General features: G+C 52.3%; 2 protein-coding genes across 2 annotated transcripts in view; one reads left to right on the forward strand and one right to left on the reverse strand.

Annotated features, from left to right (window-relative positions):
* The window catches only part of UNG (uracil DNA glycosylase), a 10,504-nt gene extending 4,756 nt beyond the window's left edge, over nt 1-5,748 (reverse strand). The window contains exons 1-5 of the mRNA XM_040443635.1: nt 5,567-5,748; nt 4,721-4,927; nt 4,071-4,166; nt 1,462-1,559; nt 713-801 (exon numbers count right to left, since the gene is read on the reverse strand). Coding sequence (XP_040299569.1) covers nt 713-801; nt 1,462-1,559; nt 4,071-4,166; nt 4,721-4,927; nt 5,567-5,698 — 622 coding nt within the window. The 5' untranslated portion in view covers nt 5,699-5,748. The remainder of the gene's footprint in view (nt 1-712; nt 802-1,461; nt 1,560-4,070; nt 4,167-4,720; nt 4,928-5,566) is intronic.
* Nucleotides 5,749-7,915: 2,167 nt separating this feature from the next.
* Nucleotides 7,916-12,453, forward strand: ALKBH2 (alkB homolog 2, alpha-ketoglutarate dependent dioxygenase). Its single transcript, XM_040443636.1, has 4 exons — nt 7,916-8,308; nt 8,440-8,871; nt 9,853-10,051; nt 11,081-12,453. The coding sequence occupies exons 2-4, from the start codon at nt 8,595-8,597 to the stop codon at nt 11,385-11,387; spliced, it is 783 nt and encodes a 260-aa protein (XP_040299570.1). The 5' UTR covers nt 7,916-8,308; nt 8,440-8,594; the 3' UTR covers nt 11,388-12,453.
* Nucleotides 12,454-13,131: the final 678 nt, after the last annotated feature.

The following is a 13,131-nucleotide window of genomic DNA, read 5'->3' on the forward strand; positions in this document are numbered from 1 at the left end:
AAAAGAAAAAAAGAAAGAAAGAAAGAAAGAAAAAGTCCTGTAAATGGTATTCGACAGAGAAAAAACACAACCCGAGTGCTGAAATGAGAAAGGTAAGGTCACCTCCCAAGTGGTCAAAGTTAGCAAATATAAAACATTAATTACAAAGGGCACCTGGCTGGCTCAGTCGGTGGAGTGTGCAACTTTGATCTTGGGGTTGTGAGTTCAAGCCCCTAGTTGGGTGTAGAGATTACTTAAAAAAATAAATAACAAGACAGAACAAACTTTTCTCTTTCAAATTACAGTTAAAACACGAAAGAAAACACTGGCTGGAGGATAAAGAGAAGACACATATTTTGACTTGTATAAATGCAGTCAGTCTGTGAGAATGTTCCAGTGCTGTGTTTTTTTTTTTCTTTTTAAATTTTTTTTTTAACGTTTATTTATTTTTGAGACAGAGAGAGACAAAGCATGAACGGGGGAGGGTCAGAGAGAGGGAGACACAGAATCTGAAACAGGCTCCAGGCTCTGAGCTGTCAGCACAGAGCCCGACGCGGGGCTCGAACTCACGGACCGCGAGATCATGATCTGAGCCGAAGTCGGCCGCTTAACCGACTGAGCCACCCAGGCGCCCCCTGTGTTCTTTTACAAACATAAGCAAGCAGTGCAGGACAAGGGAAGACTGTGCTGAAATCCATCCAGAACACATCTAGCAGCCAGGTAGGTGGCTTACCTTGTTTGGCCCACCCGGACAAATCTCCGTGACCAGGATGAACAAAACCATCTATGTCTGTAGACAGCTCTTTATAAATGTTTTCCAAACTGAAAGTAAGCCAGGAGAAAAACAAAAAACAGATCTCGAGCACAATTCTAAAAATCCAGGAGCCTCCAACATGCACGTGGATTCCAGCCTGCACCCCAGCCCGTGGAGGGGGAGGGCCGAACGGACCTGGCGGATTCGTGAGGAAGCATCACACTCCTCCGACTGGTAACCTTGCCAAAGACCTTTCCTTTGGTTTAGGCTTGAATTTAAGGAATAGCACTTTGGATGATTTAAGTAAATCAGCCCAGGAGTTACAACCTCCCTCCCAATTAGTGCTTCCAGCTTTAGATCTTTGTGTATTTGTTATGTTCTTACGTTTTATACGTCAAATTCTCCAAAGCAGTGGTTTTTAATCAGGGGTCAGTTTTGCACCCCAGGGGACTTCGGGCACTGTCCAAAGACACCCATCACTGCCATTTTACCAGCACGGCTACCCCCCCCCCCCCCCCCCAGCGGGTAGAAGCCACTACTAAACACCCTTCAGTGCACGAACAAAATCTCTCCCGCAAAAAGACCCAACCCCTGATGTCGACAGTACCAAGATGGAGAAATCCTACTCCAATGGCTATTAGAAGTCTCCCAAGGGCACTTATGATCCACAAAGCACACACCTGAAAGTAATCACACTTGGGCCCGAGCCATCTGTGAAGCAATCGTACCTGGGTGGAGGTGGAATGGGTCTTTGAACACTGAAGCAGAGACCGTGGGCTTGATTGGGTCCGTGATATGGATCCTGTCCCAGGATGACAACCTTCACCTGTGAACACCAGGTGGCAAGAGAGTAAATACTGTCGCATAGGCAGTTTACACGAACACCTGCCTGCCTGATAACCTGTACAAAGGACCGTGATGAAGAGACAGGTGGCTCTCCAACCCAACTAAGAAGCCCCAGAAGGGAGAGGGTGACCCGGCACCATTACTTTCCATTATCAAATTAGCCTGCACTCAGTCACCCTGCTGCACGGCCCCACTCCTTCTCTGACGCAAGTGTGCGAAAACAGGTTCAGGTCTCTCTCATCCCCTTCGTTTTTCAAATTTCAAAAAATGTGCTCTTGGCACAAGTACAACCATCCAGAAACACAGAGTGGCTTGGGGCCTCCTGCTCTTCCTTATCCCCTCCTGAGTCAACGCTGTAAAGTGACCTATACAATTGGGGTTATTGTAGCCATCACCCTACATTTTTGTTCCTCGTATCATGCCTTTTACGCGTCCTCCAATCCCCAAAGCACTCAGCCACTAATAAGTAGTTGGCTTGTTTCCTAAGTTTTTTCTGTCACAAGAAAAATACTTCAGCAAACACCCTAATATGTGTATCCTTATACACTGTTTCTCTACATATGGAACAGATTCAGAAGAGCGGAGGCGCTGGTCCCAGGACAGGTGTATTTTACAAATTGCTTTTCAATGAGGGGAAGCAATTCAAATTCCCTACCAGCAACACAGGAAGAGGCCTGTTCCCCCATATCCTGAGGGATGGAACAGAAGAAGGTCAAAGGTGCTGGAGCAGGTGGCAACATGCAATTTCAAGGAATGAGGTCACTGTCACAGGCAGTATTAAAATACAGCTAGTCCGTTCGATCCAGTGCCGGCCCACCTCCTCATTCTCATGTTTCTGGCCCTGCTGTTCCTTCTCAGAAGCTTCTCTCGTGCCTAACATACACCACATCCTTCACAACCCAACCTTCAGACATCGGGAAGTTTCTGTGGACCCCCCTGCTCCTCCCATTGGTGCGCACTCCGTCCTCAGCATGTTCTCCCTCGTGAAGCAGCCGGTCCCAGCAGGGAAGCCTTTGGTTCCGGTCCTGGATAAGGGATGACCCTGAAGGAGTCACTAAACCTCCCCGTCTGTCAAGACAACTCACTGAGCCACCTGATCCACAGAACTGTCACGTTCTCCTTTTCCTGTTGACAGTGGTCACTGGTATTCAAAACAGGACCCACTGTTCAAACAAGGCACCAACTCGTACTAAATTAAACAGGACTTGGTTTCTTTAACTTTAGAAAACCGGGAGCTCTATTCAAAGCTCTTGCTCTAAAGTGAAAAACTGTCAAGTCTGCTAAATATTAGGTGTGACAGCCTTATCTAAATGGGTTATTCACCTAATCTCATTTCTATGAGATTTAACACAGACAGGATTTACCAAATCACACATTCCTACCCTTGGCTTACAAGACGGGGAAGGGAACGGGATAAGAACAAAATATAAAATCTCAAGCCCCAAGCTGGGTGTAGAGAGCACTCCAGCATGAAGCGACACTAAATGTACTGGAGAGGAAGCCCAGATCACAAAGGTAGTGGGTAACAGGCTTCCAGGAGGTGCCATAGATGGATCTCATCGTGTTTTTCAAAAGACAGAAGAGAGAGGGGCGCCTGGGTGGCGCAGTCGGTTAAGCGTCCGACTTCAGCCAGGTCACGATCTCGCGGTCCGGGAGTTCGAGCCCCGCGTCGGGCTCTGGACTGATGGCTCAGAGCCCGGAGCCTGTTTCTGATTCTGTGTCTCCCTCTCTCTCTGCCCCTCCCCCGTTCATGCTCTGTCTCTCTCTGTCCCCCAAAAAATAAATAAACGTTGGGAAAAAAAAAAAAATTAAAAAAAAAGAAGAGAGGATTCTTGTCACACTGTCCAACTCTGAAGCAAGAGGGCTGGGAGTGGAGGACAGGCCGGGCAGTAGGCCACGGCTATTTTCATGTACAGCTTCTGTCGTTCATACAGTATGAAGCCATAAACAAGCTTCTGAGCAGGAGACTGAAGTGACCAGACCACGCCAGTCAGTAGATGTTGCACGGAATGAACCAGAGCAAAGGGGTCTGTTAAAAGGGCAGCAGAATTGCTGAGGCCGGAAGAGCTTGAAAGCATCACCTATGAAAGACAGTGTGGTCAGACAAAGAGAGTACTGACCTGCAGGTCAAGGTGGATGGACAATAACCAACTGAAAAAGACCTACCCGCTTCCTGCCTCAGTTTCCTCACCGCCACCACAATAAGATGTGAGGCTGGCATGGAGCTGCTTTCAGGATTAAATAAAATCCAAAAAATTAGAGCACACAGACCCAAAGTCTATGTATAATTTTTTTCTTTTTTGCTGCCTTGCTGGCACATGCTAAAAGTTAGAAAGTTAACAGGCTACAAAACAGCCAGCCCAAAACTCACCATTTCAGCATTTATCACTCAATGATGGACAGTGCCTTAACTCCAGGGCCATTCACAAATGACTACTGGATTCTCACCCTCCCCCCCTTTTACTAAAACTCACGGACAACTTGTACTTACGTGTCTTATGTCACACATTTGCGTCCAGGTGAAGACTTGGTGTGGGGGTGGATACACGGTGTAATGTTTTCTTTCTTCTGCAACAAATCCCATGAGCTGAGGTAAAGGCAAATTAGATTTAAAATCAGATTCTCACCGGAAAGCACGAGAATTCATTAAGAAAACTTCCAATGTAAGCTAACAGAAGCACCACCTAGCTCCCTGCCGTGTTTTATATCCAAATTCTTTCGAAAAACAGCAAGGAACAACTGTACTTGCGGGTCACCGAGGATGTCCCACTCCAAAGTCAGTACCCTTCCCCTCTGGGTCAGAGTTGATGGGCCTGGCTGCTTTGACTTCCTCTTGGTGCCAACCCCTCCCCTCTTTTTGTAAAGGTCGAGCCGGGTGTCAACGCAGTCAGGGGTTTGCAGTTTTACCACGCAGCTCTTCCCTGGAGAGCAGACCAACTGAATGGTTAACAAAGACCCCGATCATCTTACAGTAAACTCTTAAGGCGTGCAAATGCAAAACACCATGGGTGTATTTTACTCTCGTAGCTCACAAGGACGTTAAAGGAGGGAATACAGAAGCCTACGGAAGCAATATCCTACAAACGCGGACTCGCAAGTTGTACTAGCAACACAAAAGGGCCCCGCAGCCTCCACGCTTACCTTTATGAAATATGGTTTCCCGAACTCGGCGCTGAGGTGCTTCTTCCAACTCTCACCGAAACCCACCGGCACGTTGCGCGCGGCGAGTCTGAGCAGGGCGGCGGCCTTGTTCCTCTGGATGCGGACCAACTGTTCGGGGCTCAGCGGCGAGGTGGGGGGCGTGCCGGGGTCCTCCTGTCCGGCCCGGGCCTTCTTGGCGGGGCTGGCCTGCAAGCGATCCCCGCGCAGGCTGGTCACGAGCCGCAGCGGGCCGTGCCCGGGCGCCCGCAGCTGCCGCCCCCATCCCCAGGGCCCATTGCTCAGCACGCCCATCCGCGAGGACGCAGCCGCCAGGGGGCAAGTCGCAGCAAAAACGGAGTGAGGGAGCCCAGCCGGGAAGGCAGGCCGCTGCCCCCAGTTTTCGGTTGCGTACCAAACTGCGGCCGGCAGAGAGGCAGGAAGCAAGGCCCGCGACACCTCCGGAGGGGTACCAGGGCTGGGAGGCCGCAACCCAGGAGCCCCGCCCCCTCGGACCCGCCACCCGCGCCCCCACGTGGTCTTTTCGCGGCAAAACCCCTTCGGGCTCCCGCCCCGTGTCCTCTCCGATTGGACGGCGGGCCGAGCGGGGCGGCCCCCTCGCGTCTGATTGGTGCCGTGGGCCCCGCGATCCATCCCCATTGGCTGGCCCTCAGAATGGCCGCCGATAGAAAACTGCATGGGCTGTTTTGAACACGTGCAGGCGGCTTTGAACTCTAGGACCCAAGTTAACGGGTCAGCGGTGCATCCCTGTTACCCCTCGGTCGCGCGGGACCCCGGTCCCTCCTCCCGGTCCCTTGCTCCCGGTGCCCGGTCCCCGCCGCGCCTCACCGCCGCATCCCCGCTCTCCTCAGCTACCGCCGCCACGCCGGTCCCTGGGTCGGCCGGCTCGGGGCTGCGGGTACGTCGTTTCCCGGCGGGGTTCGGGGAGAAGAAGGAGTAGAGGGTCTTCTGGCCAATCATCCCGGAGCCGGGGAGAGTGAACGCGCGCCGCCCGGGAACCCGCGGTATGCGCCGGCTGCAGCGGTCCGAAATTGGCGCCAAACGGCCCGCGCATGCTCCGATCGGGGGGGGCTGGGCAGGGGGCGTTGGGGGTCTAATGCGCATGTGCCGGAGGGCCCGCGGAGCAACGCCCCCTGGCTCCTGGTGGGGCTTGGAAGCCTCTGGCGGGAGGGTGAGTTTTCTTCGGTGTTTTAGTCTTTCATTCATTGTACTCAGCAGTCACACCTCTGCCTTGGGGCCCGTCCCTTCACCTCTCCGCAGTGGAAAGGAGCTGGAAGTACCTGCCCCACGGGGTTGTAGTGGGGTTGAAATTAGCATTACGATAATAATTTGTTTTGCCCTTAGGTCCGGGTGCACGCCCCTGTTTTCACAACCTACTTTACTGGTCTGAAACTAGGGCCTAGTGCGGTCCTGCGTTTAGCCTAACCTATAAGATTTGGGGGAGACTGGAATTGAGGTCTTGAAGAGTAAATTCCAGAAACTCTTCCCAATACACCTGCGATTCTTCTTGTTCCCTCCCTCCCTCCCCGCGTCCAAACCATCAACAGGCCTCTTGGCTCTATCTCCAAAACAAACCCCAGACTCAACTGCCGCTGTGCGTCGCCTGGCTACCATCCTGGCCGCTCCCCTCTTTGCCGCCAGAGTGATGCTTTTGAAATGTAAATGACGTGGTAATCGCCAGGTAAAATCCTCCTATAGTTTTCAAATCGGTTTTAGAATTAACCCCAGCTTGTTACGCTGCTGGTAGAGCTGTTTCCCCGCTCGGACGGGAGCCCCTACTACTGGGAGGTGGCCGAATCTGGCTTTCTCACATTCACTGGACCGTCCAGCCTGTCCCTTGCCTGGCCTGTACGGCCTTGCACACGCTGCCCCCCCCCCCCCAACCTGGTAAGCTTTGGGTCTCAGGTCCCTTCCATTGAAAGGCCTCCTCCTCCCCCACTTTCTAGCTGGTCACTCTATAGCTTCTGTACTGTCTGTACTTGTTTATTTCCTTGTTCGTCTCCACCTCCAAAATTGAACCCTGCTGGGGGCAGGGACTTTTATCTGACTGCAGTTGTGCTCCAGCGCCTGGGGCAAGGAGCCCGGTGTGTAAGAGAAGCCCCTAACTCAACTTCATTTGCGCTTCCGGCCACTTTGGGAAACAGTTCAGCAGCTTGCGTATCAAGTGAACCAGATGCTTACCACGCACCCCTGCAGTTCACCCAAGTGCAATTAAAATCTGCATTCGCACAAAAGCTCATGCGTGAATGGATACGGTGACTTCATTTGTAAAAACGTGCCTCATGGGGTGGGGCGGGGTGGGTAACAAACTGGGGGCATCCATACAATAGAATGCTACCTAGCAGAAGGAACAACCAACCAATGCAAACAAGGGGTGCGTCTTGAAAGCTTTTGGACTAAACGAAAGGCCAGACCCAAAAGGCTGTATATTGTATAGCGTTCCTAAGAAAGTCTGGAAAAGACAAAACTATAGGGACAGGCAACACCTCGGTGGTTGGAAGCTCAGGGGTGAAAGGGAGCTGATAAGAGGCTTGGGGGGATCTTGTGGGGCGACAGAGCCCCAGGGAGCCTCTGGAGATTCCTTGCGCTGGTGGTCACACAACTGTGTGCTTTTGTCGAAACCTGCACAACTGTGCGCCGAGATCATTCAAAAAGAGGGCTCCGGTCTCGCCGAGCGTTCGTTCATTCCACTGGGGGAGACAGAGAGTAAACCAAAATTAGGAGCACTGACGGAACCTGCCATTTATTTGGAGCACAGAGGCATTTCGCACACATCTTATCTAATAACCCTCATGGTGCTCTCAGGGCATAGGTTTTATAGCCCTTACTGTATAGATGAAGCAATTCAAACCCAGAGAGTTTTAGCAACCTGTAGGAGCCACACAGCTAGGGTGGTGGAGACGGATAGAGGAGCCATGGAATCGTGCTCCCACCTGGTGGCCCAGCTCCCTGCCTGGACGCCCAGTGGCCCCCTGAGGAGAGGCGACACCCAACAGCTGCTCCCAAACCACACAGGATCCTCAGCCGGCACAGTCCAGGCAGTCAGGCTGAAACCCGGCAGTGAGTGCCGCGCGCCCAGAAGGCCAGCAGGTGGCGCCAGGAAGCCGCCACCATACTGTTTGTAGGCGCCTGCATTTCCCAGCCGGCGCCGAAATCCGCCCGGAAGCAGTACTGCGGCGCGAGTGTCGTCCGCTTCCCGACAGCCCTGCCTCCGGTGTTTGCAGGGCTCAGGGCGGCGCGGGTGCTCTCTGGGGTTTCTCAGGGCGCCCTCGCCTCCCCCTGGCCCCACGCACGGGCAGTTCTTTTGGAGTTGGGCGTGCGGGTGATCTTTTGGGCCCCACGCAGTTCTTTTGGAGTTGGGCGTGCGGGTGATCACGCTTAACTGTTTTACATTCAGACTCTGAATCGTAGCCATTTGAGGATCGCTATGCTTACCCGAGGGGGTAGTGGCGTCGGAGGGCCGGTCAGCAGTGGGTGAAAAGGAGACAGGGAATCTGCTTTTCTGAGTGACTTTAGGCGAACCCCTTCACCTCTCCAGGCGTCCCAGGAAAGGCGTCCTTTCTTTATAAGGTCAGGTGCTTGGGGGTGGAATGCAGGCTTTGGGGGTTTTGCAAGCAGATTGTGATTCATAGCCAGGTGTGGGAGACCCAGGACATCCTGAGGGACCCTTCCAACTTCAACATCCTCTACTTCTGTTCTAGAACATGGTGTTAAAAGTGGGAACTTGAAAGCACCGCGGAGAAATGCAGTGGGACCACTTCTCCACCAAGCCGATTTTTGGATCTGGGACCGAGCCTGGGCAATCTCTCTCTCCGCCCTGCCTCCGGCGCCCAGGTCTTTGCTTCAGGGAGACAGGATGGACAGATTCCTGGTGAAAGGGGCGTTAGGGGACCTTTTGGGAAAGAGGGAGCGAGAGGCGAGCGGAGAAGGTCCAGCAGGCCTGCAAGCGGACCAGGAGGGTGGCAGGAAAAGGCCGAAGGCGGAGACCCCGGGGAATGCAGGCCACCAGGCCGGCCCCAGCTGGCAGCACATCCGGGCTGAGGGCCTGAGCTGTGATTACACAGTCCTGTTTGGCAAAGCCGAAGCAGACAAGATTTTCCAGGAGCTGGAGCGGGAAGTGAAGTATTTTACAGGTAAGCAGAGGACCGTGTGTGTTGAAGACTTGTTTGATACAACTAGCGGTCTGTGTTTGGAGAAGTAACGAACTCGGGAGCCATTGGTTACGGGTGACTTCATTTACTGATTCAACACCTATTCTTGGGCCAGGCACCTTGTTGGGCGCTCGGGACACAAACTGGAGAAAAGTTTGCCCACCCACCACCGGGAGCTGGCAGATGCTGAGAGTGACTTGCCACTTGGCCACTGATTAGAATCATCTGGGAAGGTTAAAAATAAGAAAAAAGATGCTGCGTTCTACCCGGGACCAACTGAATCACAGTAGGGTGGGGGTGCAGCCTGGGCATCGGTGTTTTTAGAAAGCTTCCAGGTGATTCTGAGGTGCAGCTGGTCTCGTAGGAGACACAGCAAATAACCAGGTAGTTCCTCCCAACGGGGGTTCTCTGCATCACCTGGAGGACCTTGTTGCTTCGGAGAACGTGGATCACCGGCCCCTCCCCCACGCTCTAGCGGCTGTTTCCTGGTGACGCCGGGTGACACGAACGCACACTGAGAACGCCTGCAAGGTGGCAGAGCACTTGCAGGCATAGAAAAGCCCACGGAGACCCCGGCCTACAGCCTCAGCTGCATTAATTTCACCTTCTTGGGGGCTTCACACCCTCGGTCCCCGCGGTTGGCGGAATCACCCTAGCGTGCAGCCTGACTTCAGCTTGCTTGCGTTTCAGCCTCTTGATACGTTCCCACTGTAGGCAAGACAATGAAGTCACGGTATTAAAAAAAAAAAGAAAATGGACAAGACCGTGTTTCTGTAAGTGTAGGACAAGAATCACTATTCTCACATGAACATTTTGGACTGGCAACAGGGAGTTTTGTCCTTGGTCAGGAGACTAAATGTTACTTCCTGATTTAGTCCCCTTTCGATCCTGAATACTCAGGGAGCAAACGTGTGGGGTCCTCACCTGCCTGCCCTCCTGAGCTGCCATGTTCTATCTGCACAGGCGCGCTGGCCAGGGTCCAGGTGTTTGGGAAGTGGCACAGTGTGCCCAGGAAGCAGGCGACCTATGGCAACCCCGGGCTGACCTACACGTTTTCGGGCCTTACTCTGTCTCCAAAGCCCTGGATCCCAGTTCTAGAGCGCGTCCGGGATCGTGTTTCTGCGGTGACTGGAGAGACCTTCAACTTTGTGCTCGTTAACAGGTAACATCCTACCTGCGTTTTACTTTTTCTTCTTTAGGTTGCTGGACTGAACTGTATAAATCTTCTTCTTCTGAAGGCATGAGTTTAGATTTCACCATATTTTACTCATTGGTACAAGTTATTCCTCAGTGCAGCAGGGACAGCACCAACGGTCAGTCTTCGTGGAGCCCGTGCTGCACTGGGAAGCGAGAGGGGATTGTCTGATGAACAAACAGTTGAACAAGATCATTCGAGATGCTGACAAGTGTCTGAAAGAAAATGAAACAGGCTGATTTTGCTAAAGAATGGCGAGGAGGAAGGGATCTGGGTTTAAGTCAGGGTTTCTCAGCAGCGACACTGAGGTTTCGGGCCAGATGATTCCTCTTGGGACTGCCCTGTGCATCACAGGATGTGAGCAACATCCCTGGCTTCCACCCACTGGATGCCAGGGGCATCCCCTTCCCAGTCGCAGCCACCAGAGTGTCTCCAAACATTGCCAGGCGTCCCTTGGGCGGGGGACAGAATCGCTCTGCTTATGAACCCTGAGTTTAGGGGAAGGTGGTTAGCGGAGGGCTTACCGAGATGCTGATGTTGGAGTTGGAGACTAACTGGAGAGAGGGCATGAGCCACACAGACATCTGGAGGAAGAGCAGAGGGGGCTTGGGGTGCGTATAGAACGGAAATCCCACTGATGTGGCTGGAGAAGTGAGGGAGAGAGGGGTACCAGGAGCTCAGAGATGGGCACTTACGATTATCTGTGCAGAGTCTAAGTGTAGGGAGAAACCATCTTATGTTATACTGGTTTACATACACAAACTGGGAGGAGTGGAAGACGTGTCCGTGGCTTCTTTTGGTGAGGTGTGTTTTAAGGTGAGCGATCAAATAGGAAGAGGTAAAATGGAGACCAGGCACCCGGAGGAGGCCCCCCCGCCCCTGCAGAACCATGAGCGGGGGCTGCTCCTCGCACCTTTCACGCAGTAGGACAGCAAGCGTTCTGGCACATTCCGGGAGGGAGCCGTTTTGTACATCGTGCTTGTTTTCTCGTGGCAGGTACAAAGATGGCCGTGACCACATCGGCGAACACAGAGATGATGAAAGGGAACTGGCTCCCGGGAGCCCCATAGCCTCGGTCTCCTTTGGGGCCTGCAGAGATTTCTTCTTCCGGCATAAGGATTCTCGGGGGAAGCAGCCCTCCCGGAAGGTGGAGGTGGTCAGGCTTCAGCTGGCCCACGGAAGTTTGCTTATGATGAACCACCCGACCAACACTCACTGGTATCACAGTCTCCCCGTCCGAAAGAAGATTCTAGCTCCACGGGTCAATCTGACATTTCGCAAAATTCTGCCTACTAAAAAGTAAAAACTTTGTCAGCAGTTTGTAAGTCTATTTTCTCCTCCCGCTCTACTCCAGGAGGGAACTGGCATCCCCTTTCCGAAAAGGGAACACAGAAGAGGCTTAATCCAAGCGTGGGGCTTATTGCACAGCGATGCAGGATTCCAAAAGAGGATGGCTTTATCAAATTGGTCAAGTATGAAAGAATACCAGTTGATTTTTTTTCCTAACAAAAAGATTCTTTTATTACTGTAATACACGGCAGATACAAAAGGTACCTTTAGCAAATACATAAATCAGCAGTTATTATGGCATAAACTACTAGTTTCACTTCAGTTTTTTGCCAAGAGAAGCCACTTTGTAAATAACTTAGAGCCAGAAATAAGATGATGTGGCTGCTACTCAATGCCTAATAATTTACGAAATGAGGAAGTCAGCTTTAAGTCAGGTTAAGAGACTGCACAGATTATCATTCACATTTACAACCTTGACTCCCACCCTGGCCTCTGACCAAAGATCTGCTGACAGCTAGACGTTCAGAGGATCGTCCCCTTTCGTGCCCAGCGTGTCTCTTTAGTGGCAGGCTTCAAAGAGTAAGCGGTGGCAGGAGAGCAGTGACCGAAAGCTGCGACTTTGCAACGCCACGTAAGGTCACATAACTGGGGGTTTGTTCCACCAGACCCAGGCAAAATAGTGGACTGGGTTCAGCGTCAAAGCCAGGGCCTGCCACGGAATCAGGAAGGGGCGTCAGCAGTGAAGGCCTCAGATGCTTCAAACTGTTCCTCTCTCCCTGATGCCCGGGGCCTGGAGAACCTTCACAGTATTTTCAATCGGTAGTGAGTCTGGAGTCCTCGGGGGTGAGTGCCGGGCCAGGCGGGATGGTGATCGCCTGGGCCACTTCCGCTTTCAGCCAACACCCAGGCATTGTCTAGAAGTGCCTGCCAGCCTGCCCCCACCAGAAGGAGCATGGTCCTCAGCCTTCCCTCGGGGGACCTTTTAGACAGCTCTGATTCCAAATCTTAACTCTGAGGAGTCCATTTGAGTTTGGTATCTTTGTTTGTTTGTTTGTTTAAATAAAACTAGCTAAAACATAGATACTACTGTGTGTCCTCAAACTTCCTGTGGTCCTGAGAGGCATTCATGAGACTTATCCAAAGAGGGAAAAGAGTGCTCAATACAGTCTTTGTATCAGGCTACTAGAAACCAATAGAGTCCGGACCTGTAACGAAATGACGATACTAGATGATCAAATGTAATGATACGTTTTTTAAAAATTGAAAACTTTCTCTTTTTTTTGTGGGAAGGGCTGGGGTTTTGATGCTCACTGAGTCTTAAGTGTTCACTTTACAAATGAGGAAACGGAGGCTCAGAAAGAAAGACTGCGGCCCCACGGTCAGTGCCCTTCCTTCTGAACCCAGCTCTCAAACCAAGGCTAGGACTGTCCTTTTACACAGCCCCCAGCTCCACCTGTAAACCTCAGGAGCTCTGCATGGGCCACGGAGTTAGGAACCACCGTCCAGAGTGGAGCTTTGTCCAGAGCAGAGGAGGCGCAGATGCCAGCACTGAGGCGGCCCCGTCCCGGCTATTCGCGCGGTTTTAGGACGTACCGTCATCCCGTCTCTGGGGCACGGTAAGCAGAGAGTTAAGAGCGACCCGGGAGTTCACTCACAACTGACCGAGCAGTGAAAGAATTTCCCCTGGGGGCAGATCTGGCAGGTGCGCTTTTACTACATATAAAGAATCCAAAGATTAAAAAAGACCCACAGAAAGA

This window comes from Herpailurus yagouaroundi, unplaced genomic scaffold, assembly GCF_014898765.1.
Source record: "Herpailurus yagouaroundi ecotype Mexico unplaced genomic scaffold, PumYag 191, whole genome shotgun sequence".
NCBI classification, from domain to species: Eukaryota; Metazoa; Chordata; class Mammalia; order Carnivora; family Felidae; genus Herpailurus; species Herpailurus yagouaroundi.